Genomic DNA, 27,881 nt, shown 5'->3' on the forward strand with positions numbered 1-27,881 from the left:
GTTGAAAGCCACGAGCAGCTACAATAGGTTGCATATATTTTGATGGAAGCCTGACCTAGTTCTCCTGTAAAGATTCTTTGAAAGAGTAAACAAGACTCTGGAGGAGATTCTTGGAATACTGGAACAGCTTTCAGAAGGGACATTACAAATTTGAAAGAAAGAATCCAAGACATTTACAGATATTAACTTATTTATTTATATTCTCCAGTTTTCACTGTTATACTATTTCTACATCACATTAAGTTGAAACTGATCTTACCTCTAAGATCTATAACTTACAAAGTTTTATACATACAAAAGTACCATTAATTTCACACTGTTTACTTTCCTATGTTTTACTTTGATATTAATGCTGGAAACATATGAAACATGGAAATGCAGGATTTCAGTGACAATACACAGCAGCAAGAAAGATGATTCCTATGGCATAATTTGCAGGAGTAAAGATGCTATTTTGGTTTCACATGGCAAAATTAACACATTTTGACAAACTCAGGAACAAAAATACTTTGGTTTATTGTTGTGTCAATAAACGCCAAATAAAATAGCCAGTAGTTTTTTTCAGACTGGACCTTCTCCCCAGTTATACAGTGCTTTTTTGACACAGAGACAGACCGGTAGAATCATGTAACACCACAAAAAACACTTCAAAACCTGAAGTTGGCATACCAAGTTCAACGTAACTTATGAGGATGGGGTAGGTTCTTCTTAAGAATTACCCTGAGTATTCAAATTCCAAGTCTACTATAGGTATTGAATATTCTCTACCTATACAAAGACAGTGTATGCATCTAACGTTGGCACTTCATTCTGCAGGAGTGAATACGTCTCCTCCTTTGTTTTTGCCATGAAAAATTTCAACCACTATTTCTGTAAAATAAAGTTATGGACTTAAAAAGTCTCAAGTGCACATTACACATAGTCAGCATCATTCTGATACATTTTGTAGTTAGGAAACCTCCTAACATGGAGGATCAAATGATTAATGCTACATATTTAAAGTATAGTAAGCAGTGCAATGCAGCAAATGATCTTTGCTGGATTTTTATTGCAGGGGATGGATTGAGTGGCTAGAACAACCGAATACAGTGACTCTGTGACTCTGTTCGCCACATCAGTCCTTTCATACAAAGATAACTATTTTTTAAAATTGCTTCTAGAAATAATGGTTTTATTAAAATTAGACTTCCACCTGAAGTATATCTAAATTAAGAAAATGCTGACACAGTCAGCATGGCTCAGTTTGGTACACGAAGTGCTGGTGCTAATTTCCTCACTCTAGAGCTTCTTATCTTCATATACCCATGAGCAACAAAATTACACAAGTAATTGCAAGCAACACCCTGCTCTTCTGGGGTTGTCCTGTGTTCATTTTGCCTTCTGTGGCAAGGTTACAAAGTACTCTGAAAGCCATGGGTTGACAAACGTTGCTCTAGAGTTAATACTATTATGATCCATATAAAATATAAACATAAACAACACAAAGTCACATTTAATTCACTTTTAGTCTGTGCAATTTAAGTTAAACTTTTCTCATTAATACATTTTTAAATTGTAAACCATGGTAGAAACTCAGAATAATGTTAACCTTTTTTTTTCCCTAAACATTATTAAGGCATTTACTTTTTATACGAAGTTGCATTGAAACTCTATTATAATAAAGACAGTTAACTTTCTCCTTCAATTACCATTAACTGAAGTCAGGGTAGATAGAGTTGTAGGACCTGAAGACAAAGTCCATTGTCCCCAGAGCACACAAGTGAGCCACTACTTGAAAAAGATACTCGCTAATTACCAACAGGGAGCTAAAACATACCTAGAAAGTTTTTCGAAAAAGAACAGATCTGTTCCTATAAATTAATTCTGTGGGCTTTAGTCAATAATGGTACAATTTAAGTGGCAAGCTTCCACAATGCAATCATTTCTTCTCAAAACAACTGAACTGAGACCAGCACTGCATATGGACAAGTTGTCAAGCAGCAATGTGTTTTAGGATCCTGCTTGAGAATAATTTCCCAAAGATCCAGTTGCATAAGTGATTTGAGACCAACGGGAGGAAAAAGCAGGACTTGGTTCGGAACTCAGCAGCTGCTGGCTTGTAGAAACTTAACATCTTGACAGTATTCTTGAGCCTTTTGCCCTCCTGGAAGCAGCAGCTTCTTGGAGCTACTGAGTTCCCTCATGCATTTGAATTACAGCTATCACCAAAAAGAAAAAAGATAGTGCTAGCGGTGGCCAACAGGAAAGAAAAAGTAATGGTGACACAAACTATATCCAGCCATGCTAACTGTTACTTAAAAATATTTTTTTTCTCTTGCAAAGCTAGAAAAAAGTTTCACTAACAAAGTTTCTTCTTTTTTAATATTTTGTTTTCTAAATTAATAAATAAAATATGTTATAAATCTTAGGTGCTATACTCATTATCCAACACTATATATACAAAAGCAGACATAAAAACATAGCAATTGACCTTGGTCAGGTAAAAAGAACTGAAAGTGACTTCTTGGATCACTGAGTCCAGCCCCCAGTACTAAGGCACCACAATATGTAATCCCTTTCACAAACACAGTAAGGTTCAAGCCTAATGAGGCTGTCTATAGTACCTCCCACTGAAAGATCACTTTGGGACATAATAGTTCACATCCTCAAAATGATTTTAATTTTCAGCCTAAATTCTTTTCAGTTAATTCTTTTGCAAACATTGCCTTTAATATTGGAAAAGCCTGCCTCTCTTCTCAGTTCTCACCCTGATGCATACTTTTCGTATGTATGCACACAGGCAGAGAAAGAGAGATCACAGTCGTACTCCTTCATTTCCTATCAAAAGATAAGCTCACTGCATTGCCAGTTCACCTTTCTTGAACATAAGTGATCAAGACATCGTGTAAAAAATTGTTCCCAGGTTGCCAAAAACAAAGGTAACAATTGTCCTTCGCATTCATGTGAATGACAATTGCTCTGTTATAAGAATCATAATTTTTGTCTGCTAGTTCTAGAAAAGTGCAGTGTGTAGAGGGTGTATTCAAATTACAGCAATTTTATTTCCCTCCTTTTCAACACTATATAAGTGCTGAAAATAAGTTATTAAATTACACTAGATCCAGCACATCCGGTTCCACCGTCTTGTAGATTTTGCTCAGAAAGACTTCCACCTTATCATCACCCAAGTGACAGATGTCCAAGATACAGATAACATGTTTGCCATCTAGATCCATCGCTGCTTTTACAATTTCATCTAGAAATTAAGGAAAGTAGTTTTAATATATGTACAGTAAAAACATAAAGTGAATTGACGTTATTTTCCACAAAGTTATGTGTGTATGTTCAAGTTTCTTCCATTGAAAAACACACTTGAACTATTATGTGCAGGTCTACTATGAATTTTTTTTTTTTTGTGGGGTGGGGTGTAGAATCTCATTACTAAATTCATCCACCAGAAATGACAGCATCAGAAACAGAAATACTGAAACATGCACTGCTTAAACATTAGTAATTCTCAGATTCCATAGTATCATTCAAGGAAAAGTAAATGTATTTGAATAAAATCACGTCTGTGTGTATAAACATGCATGAAAACACTATGCCTACATAGCACTTTGCAGCATGACATGCATGAATGGCGTTCAGCACAAGTGCTGTAAGGTGCCAGTAACTAGAAGCATATTAGGCAAATACTTCAGTTCACAGGCACTGTAGGTTGCATTAAAGCTGCTGTTCCAAGTGACATCAGTGAAATGAGTTGATTGACTCTTATTCCACTCTATTTCAAAGCAAATCAAGGCAAATATCCACATGCTCAGGCACAAGTACTGACTCCTACGTCAGTATAACATTGCAAATAACTGCAAATACTATCTAGGTCACTTAGGAGTTAGTGTTTTGGATATTAAAATGTTATTTTTAGAGTACAAAACAGCTCCAATAAAAACTGCCTTGAGAATTCAGTATTATAGCTATTTATTAAAGGTAGCCACATAAAATTCACGTGTGTCATAGAAGAGGTGAGCAATGCCTGATCTACAACATTAATTTCTACAGAGGATTCTCTCTTGTACTGGCATACAGAATAAGAAAAGATAAATGAGTAATGCCAGTGAAAGTCAGTCTCACTTGAAAGTGGAAAGGTGTCATGAAGTGTTCCATAGCTGGTGGTCTTCTGCTGACAAGCAGAGATGCAACTCATGCAAGACAATAATGTATCATTTTCAATGTCCTCCATTTGAAGTAAGTGTGGGTCTTCAGGACAGAAGAGTGGGAGAAATGCGACATCTACTGCTACATCGTGGTTTATACCTGTTGAGAAAAATATTTACTAGCAGAAATCTTCATCTCCAGCCCATTTGCAACTTCACATTGTATTTCCTCATTAAGAAAAATCAGACTATTGCAGGCTGAACACTGATATATATCATCAGAAAATTTTTACATACTTGCTCTTTGTTCATTAATTCATAACTGATGTCTAAAACTACATTTCAATAGAAACCTATATAAGTATACACACACATTGGAATTGATAGTTACGACATTATTATGATTTAAGGTTATCAATGCTATTAGCTAAAAAAATATTAAATCAATATTGGAAGCCATTTCACACTCCTTTTTAACTTCACTGCTATGAGGGCATAAAAAATCATTTTACATCCACTGTATCTATGCAGCATGTGGTACAGTACTTGTGCTACCATCATCTTGAGTATTTTATTGCATGTTCCAGGATTCTAATGTTTAAACACCTTCTCTGAAAATCTCCCTTAGCAAATAATGGAAACTTTAAAATTACCTGAACTTAACATGAGCACTGTTAATCTAGTCAATTTCCTTCTCCTTTTTATGGGAAAATAAACCAAACATTAATATCCCGAAGTAATGCTAACAAACAGATCTTGTTGCATATTTTTCATCACCTTGCATATTTATATTTTAACAAATAAAGGTCAATCAATTGATGTTTTGTGGTAACCAGAAGCAGCAGAGAGTGGTTGATGAGTATGGCTAAAATACAAGCCCTTCATTTTCTAGTATGGAAGAAATGCACTTTAAAAAAGGCACTTAAAAAAGACAACTAAAAAAAAAAAGAAAAAAAACTCAGTGAGGATAAAGCTCAAAAGAAGCATTTCAAGGTGTCCTTTTCCCTTAAGAACACTATCTTGCTCCTGACAGGTACCGCTCCAACAGAGAGATCAGCTGACAATAAAGTGCAATTGAATAATTTACCTAATTATGTCAGACTGATTCACTTACTGAACTGAACCTCTCTCTCTAATTGTAATAATGAACAGCTTAAGGACTATACACAACCTTCAAATAATACACACACGCCTATACACAAAATTGCAATTATATGGAAAGTGGCAATAGAAATAAGATATTCAATTATCTCAATTAATGACATGATGGTAATTTTAACAAGGATTACTGCTTTCTGGTGAAATAATATTCTAATTCCTTCTTCTAACAGAGATCTGAAATGTCTTTAAAACATTTTTTTTTTAAACTTAAACACCCAAATTCGAATGACTAAGCCAAAGAAATCTATTCAGTTTCTAGCTTACCTTAAGTCATTCCCAGCATAGCAAACAGCCAAGCTACCAAATACTTACCCAGAACTGTCACTTCATAATACCCAAGGCCACTAGCACTTTTAAACTCATTGATATTTTTATCTGTTCTAGCTTCTTTTGGCTGGTACACAGCTGCATGAAGGTTGTACTGTTGCATAAGTAAGTCTTTGTGCACATAATCAAATTTACGTGGGATGCTTTCTGGGAAAACTGTGCTGTGATGCAAATATTTCAGCAGCTTGTCTTTTACTTGTGCCCACAGGTCACTCTGCCATGAATCACGAGTTCCTCCAGTCTCTTCAGTTTCAGGTATAGCACTTACTCCTTCTTGGTCTAGTATAAACACAGCAAATAGTTAGTTGCGTATGTACTTACAGAATCCTGTCACTTCTTTGCTAGATGGAAGGTATTTTCACTAGAACATTTCAGTTAAGACAACAGCAGAATGCTCAAAACAAAGAAACTAGGGCTGGAACGGGAGTATATGACTAACCTTAGAGGCTACACTTGTAGTTAAACCACTTATTTCAAAACACTAAGTTGAACGTTATGGCTTGTTTTTGGAGAGCATGTAATTTGCTTAACGAACATCCAGAAACCAAGAAAACAAGTTTAAAATATGTATAAGGGATTTTTTTTTTTTTTTTAACTTTTTAAACCATCCTAATTGAAACCACATACATACATTCATTTTAAGGTATGTACACAATATCCCAGCAATTCCAGAGACAGTAAGAGCACAGCACAATAAACACTACAGCTACCAGGAATTCCTGTAAAAAAATAATTTCAGGAGAGAAACCCAATCTGATTTCTCATTTTTAAAAGTCACAAGAAATTTCATTGAATACTAAGAACCAATTAACCCATTATTTATCAAACTTACTTATGGATATGCTTTCTTAATTTTGAAAAGATCTCTACATAATACCTAATGCTGTTCTTTCACTTGAAAAGAAATCACTTTAAAAAGTTACTGTATAAATTTTACTCTGATTTAAAACGTTCCTCATAATTTCAATCTACAATATATTAATCATTTGGGAAAGTTCACTGTAAATTCTATTGTTTTAAAGAAACACAACACAGTAGATAATGATCAGTAGACTAGAGGCAAACCATCGTTATTACATTAAGATGAACTGCGGCATTCCTAAATAAAAGGATGGACAACACTATCCATACTATGACTATATGTGGAAGTAAACTGACAAATGTTGATGTTGGGACAGATGCAAGCAGTAGACAAACTTTCAGATAAAATTACATGACTCAGAGTAAATCTAGACAGCTTCGAAAAGAGGAAAACGTGATAAAATATTTGCAGGAAATAAAAAACAGACTAAGCTACACAAAATGATGACTGATAAATTAGACTTCTTCCTTCATCCAAAAATAGGTATCAAGAAAGTAACTACTTAAAATATGAGTTTATATTTTAATTGCAAATGAAGAAAGAAATATTTAATAATATTAACTGATAAAAAATCCAAAACTCAACCAACACTCTCATTACTGGCTTGTATGTTGCATCAACTTCCTCCCACATATTGTATTTTTCTTTTTAATTAGGTGTTCATGTAGCTTTGGAGCTATCTTCCTGGAGATGGACAGTTTTATTACATGTAGATCAGTATAGTAAGAAAACCATCAAAAAAAGATGCGAAGGCTTGTGCTACTAAGTCTACTGCACAATACTTCTGAGGTACAAAACTGACCTGCAGTTTGTATAAACACTGAGAATTTATTTCTCATACAGGGAAACAGCCTAATAGTGCCATTTCAGCCATCCCTTATAACACATCAGGGACACGATGGAGCACAATGACTTTATCAAGTTCATACAGCGGCTCCTTAGAGGCTGATACAGCACAGAAAAGCTGTCTTGACAAACGATGGTTGTAAGGATATCTTTGTTGCCTGTTTTGGACCTGAAGGGTAGAAGCAGGTTTAAACTTAACGTTACAATCGCTTGAGACATACCTGGGTAGTACTGTGAACTGTCTGATACAGGCTGTTCATTTTTGTCTTGAACAAAATCTTCATGTTGAAATTTGTCCAAGCTATAAAAGGAAAGTCAGAGTGTATGTGTGTATATATATATTTATATATTAAAATCTATTTCATCTCAAACACTATGCAGCAAAAGTTCAAATCTTGACAGATGTCTAGTGATAAATGAAACAAGCCTGAATGACTGAGCATTGATAGCTGGTTTCACATCACAGGACTTGTAATATAGCAGCTCAACATAATGAGACCTAATATGCTCTGTAAATCCATTTTCAAGAGCTCAAGATAAGAACTGCTTTATTTCATTGCTTTATGGAGTAGATAGCAAAGTATTTTATACTCAAAAGCCAGCATTGCCCTCTACTGAGCACCTACTGGAAATAGCATGCGTGACACTAAAAGCTGAGTATCTCAGACTATCAACAGGTTTATGACTTAATTCTAAAGAAAATACTGCACAGCATGCTGCTGTGATTTCATATCAGCACACTTCAGCAGTCAAACACAAAGCAAGAATACAGCTGACTCATCACTCCAGAATCCAAATGATAAATTCCAAATATTTATTTTCTTTTGCACATACTACTCTGTCATAACAATCAGGTAAATCAAGCAAACCAGATTTTTTAATTTTAGGAATAATTTTATTTAAAATAAAAATATTTAAAAATTAAAATAAAAACTAAAATAAAATAAAGAGTAAATAAAATAAATAAATAAATAAATTTAGGAAGTTATACTTTCATTTTTAACCATGAAGTTTTAAACTAATGGTTAGCAACTATCCTCTACAATCTCTAATCAATTATCTTGGACATTATGTTGGAGAAAAACATAAATACTCTACAGCCACAACAGAGAAAGATATGCTCTTAAGCTCATATATTCCTTTCTTCTTTGCTACACTCCTCTTATTATAAACTCGACAAGATGCATGAATAAACTCAAGAAAAAGACTAATTTGCAACACAAACTACTGAGACACAGGAAAGACTTTGTTCAGGTACCACTGAAATTCTGGCCTACCAAAGTAGTTACTATTAAGGTATTATAACTGCAAATACACAGAAACAATACACAGACAGTGAAAAAGGACGTGAAACAGTGCATGCTGTTTAGTGGGATATTTTGTATTTCAGTTTTCAGTTGTAATTATTATTTTTTTTTTCCAAATTTTCCCTATTTCATATTATGGATAAATACTGGAAATTCTTTATCAGTGTTTCATAACAAATGGGAAATATCTAAGATGAAGTGATACTGTGAAAAGATAAAAGGAAATACACTGTGGTTTTTTTGAGTATGAAAGTACATTCTACGAAATGCACTATTATCGTTGTGTGAGCTAAGTACTGGAGTGACTATCTTGTGATCTCTGCCTCTAGGCACAAAAGAATCCCCGTTCAAACAGCACAAACTACACAAATAAGGTTTCAGCTACTAAATTTTGAAAACAAAAAGCTGCCATAGAGTAGCATGACCCCTCTTGCTCCCCAAAACCCAAGCAGGCTTCAGAGCAGAGCTGTGCTAAACATATCAGTAAACAGAAAGTCGTATGTGCTTCAATGCCACTGTAGGGTTCAAGATGTTTTTCAAATTTTGAGATCCAGTGCAACCTCAGAAAGATGCGTTCAATATGTCGTATCTAATTTTATGCAGTAGTATTTTTATATCTTCTGATGCAATGTAGCAGGAAAGTTTTTATCTTCTAAGAATAATTCAGTAATTACATCGTGACTCCATGGCATTATTTTGAGATAAAACAATGTTTCATTTTATGAAGAATTAATTCATTTTACCTTAAATAACCTGGAAAGTAATTACTGTGTATGCATAGTAATAAACTAAATATTTACATATCAACTATATTAATAGATTTTCAAGCCATTAAAGACATTATCAAAAGCTATTAACAGAAGTTGTCTAATTAAAAATGAACGCCCACAAAACTTAATTCTCACTTTCACGACTTTCTCAACAACAGACGTGAAAATCTAGCAGTGTTATGAAAGGCTTGCTCAGAAATCAACACATCGAGTAAGGTACAAGACAATTAACTTCCCTCTTCATTAAAGCACGGGAGTACACCAACTCATACTGCTGACAAGTTGATATTATGAAAATGGTTTGTTTTTCTCTTCAAACTGTTTTCCAAGGTGAGAAGGCTCTGACTTAGAGCTAGCTTTGCCTCTTAAAAATTTGGAAATAAACTTGTCGCAGTTCTTCCCAAGCTTCTTACACAGATCTGTGGCTGGGATGTTTTCACCTACCTGCCCAACATGTTACTGCTACAGGACTGCTTTGTGCTGTATGGGTGCACAGTGCAACCTGGGCTACATTAGTAAACAAGGGAAACTTATATAAGCTCTTGTGTATAGACATGTGTTTCTTTGCAAGCCAGATTGTCTGAAAGCCACCTGACATAACCCAAATCCTTCCGTTTAGTATTGTATGCTGTGCCTGTTGTAAACCAAAACATCCATGTTCCTGTTTTGCCCATGACAGCTTTATGAAAACTTGTGCCACGACAAATTTGCTATTCCCAACCCGCAATCTGCAGACTCTCCTGTCCATTAGTTCTCATTGAAAGGGATAGAAAATGGAGAAAATAAGCAAAGGGCTAAGTTACACTAAACATTTAGAAGTGAAACTGCAAGGACAGAAGCATACAAACAAGGTACTTTTAAGCAGTCTGGAATGTGAACATGTAATACACCAGCAACTCTGTGGTACCTGCAGTGCTAAGCTTCTAAAGATTAAAAAGTTAAGAAAGCTATTGTGTGTTTTTTTTTTTTCCATTTCTGTGGAAAAAAAAAAAGCTTGTCTAAAATTCCTGATCTTTCCCCCTTCATAAAAAAAAAAATTGAACTACTTTACATTAAAAGCTTGAAAGTACATTTCTGTTAAATGTCTCCACTAGCAAGGATATAAATATTAATGATGGCATTAAATTAATTGGTTTCCTCTTACCTCAGCCTTTCTGAAACCCTTAATAATCAGACCATTTCACATGCATTCTGATAGTACTATAGGACATCCTATACATGAGTTACCTCAGAAATGTAGGAACTGAGGTGGTCAAATAAAGAACATTAAAATGAGCTATTACTATCTAAAAGCATAAAGCCTTCAACTATTCAACCACATTCTGAAATACTGCACAAAATACTTGACACAAAATAATCTAAGCTATAATACATACTTAGAAATATCTACCGTTATTTCATAAACATATTAAAATATTCCAGTGAGAGCTGGCATTCTGCTACTTTGAAGCAACAGAACAGAAAACAATGCAAGCTTGAAGTACTTCAGTACTTCTCCTGTAATTTGGAGAATTCAGAACAACTATATAGGTAATTACAGAAATACACGAGTTACCTTTTAATTATATAGAGTGAAACAGCTTCCCATAATCCAACACAGACTTTCTCTTCCTTTACTAATGGCATAGAGTACAGGACACACAGCTAGCGAGGACAGTAGTAGATTGAGAAAAGCAGAGAACAAAGAAAACATGCCTTAACTTTTTTCCCATTTTTAAGAAATGGGGAGAATACATTCTTTCCCATCCTCCCCCCACCCCTGAAGAAATTGAGTATTTCTCAGCAAGCAAACGAAAAAAAGTGATTCCTCCCATTCAAAAAACCATCCTGATTTTCTAATGGATTCATGCCACACGTTCCTGCAAACTCCTGCACCACAATACCCCCAAACTCATCCTTACACCAGGTGGCTATACAGCCTCTTGTCCCTGAAGGCAGCAAGTGCCAAGTCCAGCTGAAACGTGGGGTCCGTGCTGACTCCCCAGCTAAGTTGATTGCTGTTAAATAGAAACCCTAGCAGCTGAGGTCTGCCGAGGTTCCCCCCAGGGCTATGTAACTTGCTGTTTGGCAGGTGCATGATACTAAAGCCAGGTGTCAGGCTAAATGAGTGAGTTGCAGAGCCAGACAACCATTTCCCCTAGAAAACGCAGCGTCTACCAAAAGGATCAGAGTAAACAGACATGGGAGCTCAGAAGAACCTAGTTTGTCCAAAAAAAAAAAAAAAACTTTTTCCGATTAGCCTCCAAGAACTGGTTTTCATGAGAACAGGTATACTTCCAAGGCAGTAACACTGGAAGAATGGTCAGTAACTTACATAACCTCCGTCACCATGACTGTCACTACATCCCTAGCACCATCAAAAATTCTTTTTAGTGAGGAGTGAAGAGGTGCTGAAAGTAAACTAAGAAGGCAGATGAAGGGCACAGAGAATCACAGAATGATTGATGTTGGCAGGGACCTCTGGAGGCCATCTGGTCCAGCCCCCTGCTTAAGCAGGGATACCCAGAGCCGGCTGCCCAGGACCATGTTGATACACCCTTTGAACATCTCCAAGGAGGGAGACTCTACAGCTTCTCTGGACAACCTGTGCCAGTGCTCAGTCACCCTGACTGTACAAAAAGTGCTTCCTGATGTTCAGACAGAACCTCCAGTGTTTAAGTTTGTGCTCGCTCCCTCTTGTCCCATCACTGGGCATCAATGAAAAGAGCCTAGTACCATTCTCTCTGCATGCTCCCTTCATGTATTTATATAGGTTGATATAAATGTATCAGTGTTTAAACATATCAAATGTATAAACCCCTGAGCCTTTTCTTCTCTGGACTGAACAGTCCCAGCTCTCTCAGCCTTTCCTCATACGTTAGTTGCTTCAGTCCCTTCATCATCTTAATGGACCCCACTGTACACATGTATCATGTACTCATGATACAAACCCCAGTCGCCACCACCAAGACACCAGACATTCGAAATTACTGTCATCACAGAGTTCATAAATTCAGGTTACTCAAGCATTGCTTGAAACAAACGACAAGAATTTACAACCCGTAAACAAAATTGCATGAAGGACGGAAGTTTTCTACCCCAGACTAGCAAATAACATTCAGTCTGCTTTCTTAATAATTTCCCATGTGTAGTCATCTCTTTAGGTTCCAGTTTTGTCAGGGATATGGATCTGAAAATGCTACCTGGATTTTTTCTTTTTTATCCTTTTCTGGATCCAAAGCAAGTTCAATAAAGATTGAGTGTTGGGCAGTGGAAGGAGTCAAGCGACTTCTCAGAGACAACTACACCTCTGTGAGCTTACACCTCTGTAGCACCAGGGATGATTTATAGCTTAATTACCACTAGCAAATCCATTAATGCAATCACATTGTTCACTCTGCTTGCTAATTAAGCATTCCTCCCTCCTACCTTTGACTCTCCTATTTAAACCATAATCTCTCTGAAACAAAGACTACATAAATAAAAACATTGTGATAAATAAAGCAATATATCTGTTACTAGGTATTCCTTAAGTAGCACATGTAGCACTACAAAAATTTGTTTAATAACACGTTCAAGATTTTGTTTCAGAATAAAATAAACCAATATATTTGACCTAGAATCAATGTGGAGGAAATTAATAGAAAATATTAAATTCCACTCTGTTGTGTTCTTTTACTTCCATGCAGATTCTTGACATACCAGATTTTAATTTCAAACCTATAAGAATTTAATTTCAAGTGTCTTTGCTTCATCATTGCAATTATTTAACATAATTAACTTCACATGACTTACCTAAATTTCTTTCTTGCAGACCGTGTGAAATAGTGGTGAGATGGTACAGGAATAACAGATGCACTTCCCCTTAAGATAGGAAATTCACCATTATTTTACAGAATTCTGTTAAATGGAAATACACAGAGCAAAGAACACGCATGGTTTTGTTTTTTTTTCAGGCAGAACCTAAAATATTCTAATGTTGGCATTTTTCTTATGGAATGGAAATCCGCTAACGTGCTTGCTATAACATTACCAACACAGAACTTCAAATTCCCCATTTTTTTGTCGTAAGCTTTTGTTCAATCCTAATTACATTTCACTTCATTTCCCTGCAAAATATTCGAAATACCTGCACTCTTTCCACTATTATGACTTTTGGATGTGAAAAGTCAAGAAAAAAAATATAGCTTTTATAGCACGAGAAATCCACTAAAACAAAAAACGTGACTTGCTAGATTTTTGCAACATTAAATCTCTCAGTATATAAACGAGACTTTTAAGACTCGGTACAATTACATCAGAACTTGCACAAACATTGCAATAAAACATATATTTATACAAGCAAATATTTTACTCTTGAAACTAAAAAGTTGTACCAGTTTTTTTCTTATCCCATTTTCTTATACTGGACTGATGTCCTTTGTCTGTGTCTAACTAGGTGCAAAAAAATTTCATAGAATTACATCACAAGCAGAGCCATAGTACTATGAGTTATTTCGAGCCTTTAGGTTACTGTATGACCATCCTCTACTTTCCTTTCTAAGAGCAAATTACACCTATGTGTAATACCTTCCATTAACCAGAAATGGAAAAAAAAAGAAGTAAAAAAAAAAAATTTGTACGTTTGGATTTAAGGAATAGCTATACTAAAACATTATTCCTCCCAATTCTGCATTTCCAGTGAAGAAACCATTGTAACTATTACTTGTTCCACAGATAGGTCACTAACCTATAGATTGTTGAAGTGTTAATTACCTTTACTGAAAATCCCTGAGAATAACAAAGTAGCATAAATTTTAAAAAGAAGAGAGCATTATCAATCAGATGCCTCTGTTTTAATCAATCCTCCATTAGCCTGAATGGTGTAACTGTCGTCACCTGATACTAGGAAAAGCACGTAACTAACTTTTAAACATTAAACTACATACCCTTTTAAAGCCTTCTTATGTGCTTTTCTATGACCTAGGTTTTGAATTAATTTACATTAACATTTTTGAGAAGATACACTACATATTTAAAAAAGAGCTTACTGTTCTTCTTCTGTCTTTCTCTTGACTGTGCTCTTTTTCGATTTTAGAGTTTGATGCCATTGTTCCCCAGGAGCACACTGTGGCCCCAGAAAAGACGTGAACTCTTTAGTTTGAAGGTTTCCCTTCTGAACACCATCTTCTTTGGACACGGTAGAACTTTCAAGAGACTGAGAAGTATCTTTCTGCAACAACAATTAATTAAGAGTTTCAAAGCACCCAGAACTATTTCTTCTAACTCAAAACCCTGAAAGTGTTAAAGTACGTTTTAGAGAAAGTAAGATAAATTCTGTCTAGAAAGCAACAGTGCACAAATTGCAGTAGTCCGCTCTCCCACATTCTAATTTACATTAATTAAATCATCTAGCCAGTTAAATTAGTAGCTTCTAAACAGTTATGCAGTTTTACAGAGGACTGCTACAATGAACTCAGAGAGAAACACTGAATCACTGCTTTTCAAAATTTTAAACTATGACTTGCAAAACTATTTCTTTCTTGAAATAGCAAGTGCAGCTAATCAAGAGACAATGTAGCCAAGTTCTGGATTCAAATGCGATATTCTCAATTCTAATTATGATCATAGCTGCTTAAGTGCTACAGCATTAATTTTCAAGCTCTGTACCTGAACAGGTTCTACTCCTGAGGCATCTTCAGCTACATTGCTACAGTTGATGTATCTTATGGCGCTAATTATTCCTTGAATAGCAATGCGCTTGTGTTCCCTGTAGTGCAAATCTTCAATTTCTTTCCCCATTTCACCTATGGCTTTCAAAACTGATTCAACTGCAAAAGAGTAATTCCCATAAACAAGTTTTAAAGAAATGCACTATCAAAAAGTCTGAATGCAAGTCTCAAAGAAAATGGAAAAAAAAATGTTACTAAGTATGAAATTGATTTTAAAGTAAGTTTTTGAAGGATTTTAAATCCTCTTGTTTACATCACATGAAAAAAATTAATATGCCCTTTTCCCCCTCATAAGCATTATCAGGTATTACAATTTGTGTTTTCAGGTGAAATTTCTAATTAATTATGTTCTTCCAAATAACTGTCTTTAATGCTGATTTAGCAGAGCAGTCAGAGTAAAACTTCTGGGAAGACTTGCAGCTCATGTAAGTTGTTACAATTCTCCTGCAACTATATGCACAAAGTGCAAAATCTGACTTTCTGTAAGATGAGGATTTGGCCTACGATACATTATGAGTCACGAAAGGGATTTTTTCTTAGAAGACATTACACATCCGTGTAATCACTAATAATAACTGTAGTACTTTTTAACTGATGTTTCAAATGCTTGGAGTAAGACTGAACTGAAAAAGGCTACAAATCTTAAAGATACTTGACAATACGATACCTTTATTACTTTTACAATACTTCAGAAAGCTATTTGGAGGTCGAGGAAGAGGGTAATAGCCACCAATGACAGTTTTCTTCATTTGATCAGCTTCACTCTGTGTTTTAGTCCAGTGAATGAAGTTTTTCACTTTGGTATCTCTGGTGTATGGCTGGCCCTTGTGACACCCTTTTAAAACAAAAATAATCAGATATCAAAAATAAAGCAGGTTATAGACACTAGCTTTTAATTTTAAAATGAGTATCTTGAATTCCTCAGCTAACACTAGCATCTGATACTGAAAGTTAGCCAAATGTTAAATAATAAAACAATTGGCAATACTACTAGAAAACTTTTTCACGAGTATATGCAACAATAAAATGATCAGAAATCATTTCGTTACATTGCCTTTGCTGAAGACCTACACATTCTTCATTCTTCTGTAACCTCAGCAGGAAAGAACAGGTAGATCCTCTTCATAGGGCCCAGCAAATATCCGGACAGGTAATTGGTAAGGTATGTATTCATTGATGTCTGGTTTAAAACCAACATACTGACTAAATCCCAGTTACATCAAATAAATTGTCTACTTCAAATAAACAGGTCTACTTCTAAGCTATGAATTGAAATAGATCTCATCCAATGGTTTGTCATCTCCAGCTGTAGTTCTCATTTAGGATGCAAACAGACATAAAATGAATTAAAGCTAGTCTGAAGAAAAGCTCAAGAGAGAAACATTTAATTAGAAAACTAAGCACAAAATATGCTGAAGGAAAACAAGTAAAAAAAGACTCACAAACTTTTCATTTAGGTGTAATATAAATCAGCTGTTAAGAAAAAAGACTAGCTTGTTTTGCTAGCCCAATTAAGCACAAAACACCCTACCCAGCTTGTCAGAAGAGACCATGTGTGTATATATGACTACATTCAGATAATGTTTTAGCACATAATACTCCTATTCCTCCTTGTCAGCAGCAAGACTCAGGCCGGGTGAGTAATATGATAGGAAATCTGAAGAAATGAGATGGACAGATAAACACAGGAAAGAGGCATCTACTTTATTTCATACTCCCCTGCAATTAGGCCATTACACCTCTCACCTACAACGCTGTGCTATATCTGCCTCCTGATCAAAAAGCACAAGTACTACAACAAGCTATGCCTGATCCTGGCTGTGACATGCTGACTGATGATACTAGACTGATACTAGTGCACAGTATCGCAGGGCCGTAACGAGTATTGTACTGCAGATCCGAGTTTTCAAATAAGAATTTCTAGAAGGAATGCTCCTTCAGTGAAGCCCAGTACGACAACCCTTTCCAGGCCACGTGTTCTGCACAAGGGCCTCTGCATTGGGAAAGATGAAACATAACAGCTCTCAAGTATTAGTGAAAATATTAACTAAGATAAATTTACCATACTGATTTTTTTTATTGTAATAAGGAGATTTGTAACCCAGAAAAGCTGCAAATAATGTTTCATTTTTTAAGAAATTGGCAATATTCACTGCAACACTATCTAATGATTAAAACAATCCAAAATATTTAGTAAACATAACACTTAACCTAATACTTGTACTTTTCATAAGATACATCAATTAGCGCCTCACCTGAATACAATATGCCGCCTTTTTTTTGTAATAGTCCAAGCAATTACAATTAGAACCACATAGAGCTAAAACTACTTTAAGTTACCTGTAATGAATATTTGACTTTCATTCGAAGTCGTAAGGTAAATTGTGCTGGAAGGATTGTCAGTGAGGTCCCGTACCACTCTCATCTGTGTACACACCAAGTATGTCACTAGAAAAACAAACAAACTTTTTTTTCTGGGTATTTAATTGATTTTAGAATTTCAAGACCGACTGACACTGGATTAATTTTAACTAAGTGGTCAAAACATGTTATTTTAATTCTTGACCTTTAGCATGTATTTAGCCTTTGTTATAAATTAGTATATGGAGATGTCATTAGATTTTCAACTTAAGAAATGTGCAAGAAAGTTTCAGCATGCCTATTAGCACTGAAACATGTGACACTGTATCAGGTAGGATGTCAATAAAATAAATAATAACAGTGTTAAAAGAAGGGTGAGTAGCTTGGAGGGAAAGAGAGAGAAGGCAAGGAGAAATATTTAAAGCCCTTTAAAAAAAATCCATAAGGATTCCCCAGTTTGAAATGTAACATTACAAACTCACAGAAAATAACTAACACAGCTCTCAGATGATTTCTGTATTGCTAAAAATATTTTTTTCAAAGAAAGAAAGCTTTTCCACATTCACCTCTCCCTTCATCCAATCATCTAACATTATTCCTGTCTATAAAAAAGTATTTATTTATGGACAAAGAGAGTAAGAGATTTAAAGAGCTGCCTTCTTTCTTTAGTTGTTTCTGATGAAAGAGATGCCCTGGGCAAAAAAACCTAAAATTTCTGTTTGAAATTAACCATGTCAGATGAACCCCAGGTTGTGCTGCCTCTATCTGTCTAGATTAACTGGCAGGTTGCAGTATGACAAGAATTTCAAATACTTGAACTATTTTTTTTTTTTATTTTTTTTTTAGTTTTTAATTCCTGATCAGCTATTTTCTGTTTTAGGAGATAAACCAAGGCACTTTTAAAAAAAATTCAATGGCAATTATATTCAGAATTTGAAATTAGTGACCAAGTAGAAAAACATTACAAACAGTTATTAATAAGTACGGTAAAGAGATAAATACTTGGATGAATACGCTCAAACACATCTGGCTGAGAAGTTGCAAATATTTCCAGTATAAATGGTTGCTCTGAGGTCCCATCAATGGCATGCGCCCAACGATAGAGCCAGAAGTCTTCACTGCGTTCTATATAAACAAATATTAAGAAAAACATGTGTTTCTTCAAAAAGTTAAAAAAAGGTTTGATAAATTCTGAGAGTTGTATTTATAGAAAAACCTCTCTTCCTTGCTCGTTCAATCCTTCCTACAAATGTCACAAGACCAATAACATCACAGGAATGATTGTTTGGTAAGTTATCCAGCTCTGACCTAAAAACAGAACAGAACAAAAATGTTGGTACTAACGAATGACAAAACATAAAGCTTTCTTAAGAGATTTCTTAAATCATATTTCCAATTAACACTCAGTGTAATTTAATGAAATTTAAGTTCCAGCTTGACAAACAACTGATTTCCATTTTACCTTGTGATAAAGCGGTATTTAACTTCAGGTAATCCCCACTCTGGCTTAACCATTTCTTCTGGAATGATACTTATTTTGGTAGGTGGGTCACGTACATTAAGGCTGATTTCTGACAAACAAAAAAAAAAGACAGGAGCGTGTAAAGCATGAATACAAATTCAAGAAAACACTTTTCATTTTAAATAAAAACAAAACCTGAAACAAAACTGGGTAAAGTTTCATAAAAGATATATTTCAAACACGTCTCACTGCTTATGAAATCGTCCACGAAGTCCTCTAACCTCATGTTTCTATTGAGAAAAAGAAATGCAGGTACAGCATTCCACAATGCAACTTTTGAATGTGAGCAATGCTAAACTTTCCAATGCTCTACATGAGCCAATTAGTCTGTTCCAGATAGGTATTTTAAAAAACAGCAAAAGAAATTAATACGATACTGCTAGACTATGAAATATTTGTTCACTCTTTGTTCTCAAGTGTCACTACAATCTAAAATTGATTTGCAGACAATGAAGAAAGACAGAAGACAGAACCAGCAGATGAGAACTTCCGTGTATGACACCAGTTCAGGCAGTTATAAATAAGACAGAAACAATGACGTGGCCATGCAAGAAGACAGAAGGTCTTTGCATTTCTATATCATAACCCCTGAAAACTTTAATTTATTAAGCAAAGTGTTGAGATGCTATTTAGCATCTCAAACATGGTAGAGTACTGGGGGGCAGAGGGTTGCAACCAGCTAAAGATACAGAAGGAATGGCTTCAGCATATAGAATGTTCTAAGTGGTACTCTATTGTCTCTCTCACAACAAGACAAAACTTGCTGTTATGAAAAAGACTGTTCTGATCCAGTTTGCACAAGATACTTGGGCTCAGGTAAGGGATTAGTTGAATAATGCACCCAGAAAAGTAATTGCTAAGAATAAATAACCTATACAGTTGTTTACCTATCAGGACCTTCCCCCTCGTGGTGTGACACCAGGAAGGCATTATACGTAAAACCAGACCTGCTTAAGAATTTTCTTCAGGCTGCTACTTGCTAGAAGTGTATTTGGAGGACTAATGTGGTTTTGCACGTGGTGTTTTCAGGCAGTATTTGTGAGAAAATTTCTGAAAACAAACCACTCCTTTCTATCCATCAAAACTATTCATCAAATTTAAAAATTTTTGGTCATTTTGAGATTAGATGAAAGCCATATACTCAGCCAAAGATTATACACTGGGATTACTCAGAACTGAAAGTCAGTCCGGGCTATTTGAAACAGCTGTTTTCATCAGTACCACATAAATTCAGTGATGTGAGACGTACACATTGCCCAGAGGTGGAATTCAAGATGATGGTACTAAGTATTTAAGCTTTACAAGTTTTAGGTTATAGAACAGCACCTCTTAGCATGTCATACAACACTGCAAATGAAACAAGTGGGCAACACAGAACTCGCTTCACAGAAAACCAGACGTATGCCAGAAGCATACCATCTTGTAGAACTCTTAATTTTCAAAGCCCCTTCCCTTGTACACTAACGAACTCTAGCTTTGTTAACCCCCCTAGCCCCCTAACCATTTAAAAACATTTACAAGTGAATGGTCATAAGGAACACTGGAAAGGTGGTATGTGATTGAATTACAAATTGGAACTGATTATGAAAACAAAGTAATTGTTACTTGAGCAATCCAGTTTAACTGAATCCTTTAACTAGCTATCTGAAGAATTTTTGGAACACCCATTGTGCATGCTTTAAAAATTGAAATACAGAGATTTTTATGTTGAGTAGTTAGTGAGGCACTACATTTCACGTATGTTGACATCTGAACAACAACGGATCATGCTCCAAGAGCTGCATAAAATCAACTGTAACTGCTCTAGGAAATTTTCTAGATGTTATTCTTTCCACACTCTCCTCTTGTAGGATATATGGACTCAAGATCTACCACCACATGGCCCAATATGCTTTATAAGTTCATATTGAAACAAAATTCTGAGCTTTGAGCTAAGAAATAAGATACTGCACATACATGCTGCTATGAACCAAAGATTTATCTGTGGTCTGAAAGTACTCTGTGGCACCTTACTACAGACTGGTTAAGTTTCCCATTAGATACTATCATTTATGGGCCATCGGTCTCATTTTCTATTTTGATCTCTCCATCAACATTTCTACACCACTAATACTTGCAGAAATCAGTAGTGTAGTGTGAATGAAGCCATTAGGATTGAAGTCGTTTACCCATAGGGAAAGTCACCTCAGGGTGTACGTTACTCTGTTCTCTTCCCATAGAAAGGTTTTGCAGCAATTATGATCGCTTGAGGGCTTGTTTATAAACATCATCAGCTCCCCTCCCAAACTTCCCTTCCCAGCTGAACATTTCTCTCTCCTGTCAACTCATCACAAACGCTCCACACATTAAGATCTGATTTTAAGGTGAAGATACATTAGACAGAGAATACACTGCTTCTAGCAGTGAAAATATTGTTTATTTTCATGCACTGTAGCAACTGCATTAGGAAACTGTCATTGTTAATAAGTTATACATGCATCATCCATCACAAACACATATTTGCTTGTTTCAAGGCAGTTGTTCGTATTTTCTGAATGTTAGCTGTTGTTTTGTTCTGAACATAAGCATATAAGGGGAAAAAAACCTCATGTTCAGTGAAGTGGGAGAGAAAAAAAACAACTGTAGACCAAATCTAGTTTGAAAAGGCTATTACTGTTCTATTGCACCACTTGTATTCCTGTGGCACAGCTCCCTTGAATAGCTGTCAAACAACAGCAAGTAAGAAAACGCTTTCTCACAGTCAAGGAATATTCTTTAAATATGAACTCCCATGGTGCTGCTGTTTCAGTACAGACAGCAGTCACCAATGCAAATTTTTACTCAGTGGAGTTTTGCAGATACACCAGGGCCTGACCACACTAAAGCCTACAGTCAGAGCAGGTGACTATGTGCTTCAACGACCTGGAAGCATGTGCAAACAGTGCACAAAGGGTATCTGTTTTACTTATCAGGAAGAAGCAGAATCAGATTAAAATTCAGTACCAGAGGCCCAGCATTATGAACTCAATACTTGAAATCAGAGATTTTTATCTTTATTTTTTTTAAATAAAGGTTTTATCTAATTGTGGCAAAAAACTTCATAAACGTGATTCAAATATAAACAGGGAAGAATAAGTTATTACAGATATATATCACATCATTCAGTCTTGGCAACGGATCACTTGCTGTTTTACTTTCTATTTCCCCTTTTTACAGCTCTATTTCACTGAATCAAAACAGATTTCTGCAATACTTAACCAATTGTAGCAAATCTCTTCATCTGTGAATCTCCCGGGGTTGGCTTTGTTTTAAATGGATAACTGTTTTTGATAGCATACTGTTCAAGAAGTAGTACCGTGCCAACCTTCATACTGTTATACCATTCGGGACATAACGAATTCCACAAAACCATCGACATCATGCCTGAGCTATCAGCAACTTCAAAGTAAGCCTAAAAAAAAAGGAGACAAAAATACATTTATCTTTTATCAACATCCTTTTTTTTCTTTAAATAATACACCAGCTACTTGACTCATGAATGACTTCACTTATTACAAATGGATCCAGATTATGTTCCAAAACTTGTACTGAACGCTGGCATTGAAGAAATCCCCAGTTTCCAGAGAAAAAATCATCCACAACTCCGCCAGCCCAAACTCTTATCCTTCCACTGCTCAGTAACAGTAGGTGATGCCAGTTTCACTCTGTGCTTTTTTGGAGGAGGTTTGGGAAATACTGTGCACAAGAATCAATGGGGAAAAGAGTCTTCCTTATCAGATAGAATGCAGATTTAGAATAATACTTCAAAATGTCTCCATGGAAAGTTGAGAAGCTGCATTTTCATTGGGTCACATTCATGACAAAAACATGATACAAGACTATTTTCAAGCTGAAAAAACACATAGAAGATCTGCACTGCAAACCACCATCTTTTCACTGAAATTGTACTTATGACAAAGACTTCTACCTACTTTTCTTAAATGGGAAAGCTTTGAATCCATAACTGAACAGATCACTGAGCGGTAAGAAGTTGTTTTTTGTGTTTTTTTTTTTTTTTTAAACAGTCTTATAACGAATGGTCTTACGAGGTAGAAATCCACCAAAACAAACGTCAGTCAGTAGACTGTCTACTAAGAATCATCTCCAGTAAAAGACCCAGATTCATCTTTGTGTGAAAGGGAATGGAAACGTGGAACAAGAGGCGAACGTGGTCTTTCATTAACAAGTTCCATACCCCTCTGTCCCCATGGAAGAAATAGGAGTTATCCGACCTGTTTGTGAAATGTTGCCCTCCAGTAAGCGGTCTGACTGGGATGGAGTTAATTTTCTTCAGAGCAGCCTGCATGGTGCTGTGTTTCAGGTCTGTGACTGAAACAGCACTGATAACACACTAGTGTTTCAGCTACTGCTGGCCTTTCTGTGTCTCCCGTACAGCAAGTAAGCAAGGGGTGGCCAGGAGGCCGGCAGGTGGTACTGCCGAGACAGCTGACCTGGTCTGACCTACACAATGTTTCACGCCACATAACATCGTGCTCAGCAATGAAACTGGGGGACAGTCTTTCCCAAGTACCTGTTGCTCTGAGACTGGTCAGACATCAGTCTGCCTTTGCATCACTTTTTTGGTTTTCCCCCTTCTTCCCTTCAGTTTTAATCAAACTGTTTTTATCTCAGCACACGAGTTTTTCCTTGCTTTTGCTCTTCCAATGTTCTCCCCAACACCCCTCTAAGGGCAGAAGAAATAAGCGAGCAGCTGATGGGTGCACCTGTGAACAATCAAACACACCTGCAGTGTCCATTTCCAAGAAGCACTACATAAAATATTGCGAAAAGCTCAACATATTAGGAAGACCAGCAAGAGTTTTACAAAAAAAAATTTATCTGGAAGTCATCTGGTGCAAAAATTAAGGGACAAAAACTTATTAGTATTATTTTTGGGGGGTACAAGACAGACTAACTCCAACTTCCAAAGCATACAGACCAGAAAACAGTCTTTTAAGCAAATATTCTGTCTTTTCACAGAGAAATCTCAACTGGACTATAGTAACTGAAACACATCTACTAATGTTTGTATGTACTACCAGCAACTCCACCATTTCCATACGTGGAAGGGCCTAGCATTTTTATGAAGCATTTTTAATATAAAGTTATCTACAACTTAAGTGTTAATGTGTTTACTACATGGGAACAGTAACTTCCAAATATCCTATAACATTTGTTCAAGAGCACTAACTTACAGCCTTATGCCTCCTTACCTGATACGGCACATCCATTTTTTTCTCTGGCTTCCCGTAGTACCTTAGCCTAGACTTGTGCAGCACTCTGACAAGCAGCGGATGGAAGTGAACTCTGCTTCTCCATGTCATTTCCAGCTGACCAAGAGAAGTCAGCTTAGAGACTGATGTTAAAGAGGAGAGAAAGGAAGAGTGGACATTTCAAGGGTTTTCAGTTGTAAAGTGCACAGAGTAAGATTACACATATTTCAAGAGGTTTATTTGCTAATACCACGAAACCTGGTCCTGCGCCACCTGTGTATAATTGGGTTATTGATGTTTATATGGACTGTAAGGAGAGGGACACGTGCAGGAGGACACAGAGCGCTATCCATCAGCAGGACACCCACCTCGAGAGCAGCTGGCGTTCCGGGGGCACCCCCCTGACGGGCAGACCCCTCAAATCCCCCACCCGACCGCACACCCCCTCAGCACCCCACCCAGAGGAGCTCCACACCCACCACCCCGTCCCCCCAGTCGCCCATTTACCATCAACGTCCACCTTCTCCGGCGGCTTCTCGGCCTCCCAGGCGTCCCCGTAGGGATCCTCGTTGTTCCAGAGCGGCAGGTAGTGCTTCCTCTCGCCGCGCAGGGGCGGGCAGCGCGGCGCTGAGGCGACGGCCACGGGGACGGCGGGCGGCTCCCCGGCCACCCGCTCGACGCCCTCCAGGCAGGGGAAGCCGTAGCGGAGGCGCCGCTCGTCGTAGAGGTAGGAGCAGCGCGTGAGGCGCAGGCGGTCGCCGGCCCGCAGGTGGCCGCGCTGCACCAGGCCGTTGAGGCTCGGTGCCAGGTGGCAGCGCTCCTGCCGGGAGCCGTCCGCCAGGGTCACGTCGTACCAGTACTGCGGGGGCACGGCGGCGGCGGGGCACGGCGGCGGCGGGGCGGACGGCGGAGCCTCGGCCAGGTACCGCTCCACCGCCACCACGGTCAACGGCGGCGTCTCTGCGGGGGAGGCGCTGAGGAGGGAGGCGCCGCGCGCCGCCTCTAAGACCCCGAGCAGCCACGAAGCCTCCCCGCCGCCGCCGCCGCCGCCTGGGGAGGTGGGAGTGCTGTTGTCGGTAGGGTCGGGCGGATCCGGGCCGGGTTCCTGCATGACAGCTTCCTCGCGGCTCCTCCCGCCGGGGAGAGTGGCGGGAGGAGGCGGCGAAGGCGGCGGCGAGGGACGGCGGCGATGGCGGGCGGCCTGCTGCTGCTGTCAGGGGCTGAGCCGCGGCGCCGCCATGGCGCGGCCGGGGGCGGGGCTGCTGCGCGCGCGCGTTCCAGTCAGAGCGCCCAACGGTCGCGGTAACGGGGCGGGGGGGGGGACGGTGACAGGAAGGCGGCCCGCCTGGACCCGCCCGGGGCTGTGTCCCCCGGCTCCTGCAGCCCCCCCGGTGACAAACGGGGTGCCTGCTCGGCGCCGGCACGCTGAGGGGGCTCCCTGAGGCACCTGCTCCCCCGCTCGGTTTTCTTTGAGGGTTTGACCGCGCGCCTAACGGTGCCCCTGTGCCCTCAGGGTGATAACCCCTGAATGGTGTTTGTCTTCTTGGTCGTTGTGGCGTGTTGGCAATCATAGCCCCCGATGCTTTAAATTGCTCATATCTGCCGCCGCTGCTGTTCCCAGCAGCGGGGGATGAGTTAACATCCAGCTGGAGGAGCTGCTTTTGGTGGTCCCCAAGCATGCAGCCTTACTTTTTTACTATTGACTTTCATCCCTCTGCCACCATCAAGGAGATTCTGTTTCCCTTTATGATCCCGTGATCACTTCCAATATTAATTGAAGTTCTGGGGATCAAGGATTTTGTATTTAACACTTTATTAAATTACTATTATTATATTACTTGATACATTAGCATTTGCTAATACATAAATATATATAGCAATATATATAGATATTAGCACTTGAACCTATTATATTAGAACCTAATAGGCTATAAAGCCTACATAAAGCCAAGCTCCCCTGCTCAGCAGGACAGAGCAGGAAGGCAAGGTAAGTAAGGATAAAAGGGCCAGAAGAGAATCACAGAATCATTAAAGTTGGAAAAGACCTCCAAGATACCTGGTCCAACTGTCCCCCTACTACCAATGTCACCCACTAAAAGAAGAGAAGCTGTGCCCGGTACTTACCATGGCACCACTCCCGATAACTTTTAGAAATCCAGAAGACCAAAGTGGGGCTCCAGCCTAGGCCGTGCTGCTCCAAATGCTGGGCCAAAAGCAGTTCTCGGTGAATGACTGTATTCTCAGGCTGCTGCCTTTGCCATAGGGAAATGGGAAAAGCTGTTTAAAACCATTTAAAACAGACCAAAAAATTCAGACATTGGGGTATAAAAACAAATCTTTACTGGCCTTTGGACTGCCCTAGTAGTTGGATGAATTTATGGATTTGATGTAATAGTGCACTCCTTATTGAGGAAAACTGATATTAGTCATTCTTGCTATCTATGTTGAAGCCAGAGTATTGAGTAAAACTTTAACGGTTGTTGGTTTTTTGTTTCGTTTTCCCCTGTAAACACACATTCTGTTGTGTGGACTGATAAAGTGGCATTTGTGATTTAAGAAGTGATCGCAACCCAAACACCTTTTTAGTGAGATCACACAGGATATGATTTCACATCACATGCAAACCGTACCCAGGGAGCCATGGTGTACAATATTTTTGACTGTTAAGTGAGTCACTAGGCATTATGAGGGAAAGCTGTGGGCTGTTCCCAGCTGCTCTGCATTGTGCTTTGTGATATGATTTGCAGAAGAAAGCTATTTTATTTAGAGCAGTACTAATTGGTACATGTACCACCACCGTCTTCAGGATTTTTTGTTATTGTAAGTCACTGGGCTTTGACTCAGGAAAATGATGAAGCTGTAGCTTTTATGGAGTGATAATGGACTAATATGGATGGATAGTAGAGTTAATACTTTCTAAATTTTGGATAAATTTGTATGCATTGCAGTTTCAGATACAAGATAGTTCCTTTCCCAGAGACTTACTCCTGCTGCCTTCTTTCTCACCAGCAGGTGTCTAGCTAACACACCAATTTAAAAACTGAAGCAGGGTAAATCTCTGACTGCACATCAACAGCGTGCTTCAATGACCAGTTACATCTTTAGTTCGTCTAGATGTCACCCTGCCATACCTGACCAGTGGGATGGGATGGATGGAGTCTGAGATTGTATTAGAAACTAGAAGTTCAGAAAGACTTGGAGAATCAGTAAGGAATGGTGACAAGCCGTCAAATGGCCGCATCAGAATTTAAAAAGTTAAGAGCTGAGGATCTCAGTTTTTATGTACAACACACCTTCAGAAAAACAGCAGTCAGCCTCTATAGCAGTGAGGAGCAGGCTATGCTGAATAGAAGAACCTTACTACATTCTGTAAAATACTATGTTTAATACATATTTGCAAAATGAAGAGCATAAAAGTATACAATGTGATGCTGTAGATTTAAAAAGAAATGAGTTACCGCGCAAGATCATAAAGCTTACTGTAAAGCAGTTGTTTGCCACAAGGTGTTTTGAGGACAAAAAATAAAATAGCCTTCCCAATACATTTCATCCTCATCTCTTAGGTGCTTTTGTTAACTCAACCTTGAAAATAACAGGATATGATTAAATAATACTAAAATAACATTTGAGGTGCCTGCCCAGATGACATGCTCTTGCCCTTTAACCAGCTC

General features: G+C 37.9%; 1 protein-coding gene across 1 annotated transcript; it reads right to left on the reverse strand.

The window, feature by feature from the left end:
• Positions 1-172: 172 nt before the first annotated feature.
• RADX (RPA1 related single stranded DNA binding protein, X-linked) lies at positions 173-25,489 on the reverse strand. Its single transcript, XM_080553986.1, has 15 exons — positions 24,718-25,489; positions 24,211-24,353; positions 22,217-22,409; positions 18,920-19,028; positions 18,674-18,765; positions 18,460-18,582; positions 17,437-17,544; positions 15,764-15,931; positions 15,035-15,195; positions 14,416-14,597; positions 13,181-13,249; positions 7,551-7,630; positions 5,607-5,900; positions 4,111-4,293; positions 173-3,235 (listed from the first exon to the last, which is right to left on the reverse strand). Exons 1-15 carry the CDS (start codon positions 25,319-25,321, stop codon positions 3,090-3,092), a joined length of 2,655 nt encoding a protein of 884 aa, XP_080410112.1. The 5' UTR covers positions 25,322-25,489; the 3' UTR covers positions 173-3,089.
• Between the last annotated feature and the right edge of the window lie 2,392 nt (positions 25,490-27,881).

This window comes from Anser brachyrhynchus (genome assembly GCF_964034855.1).
Source record: "Anser brachyrhynchus genome assembly, chromosome: 13".
Taxonomy (NCBI): domain Eukaryota; kingdom Metazoa; phylum Chordata; class Aves; order Anseriformes; family Anatidae; genus Anser; species Anser brachyrhynchus.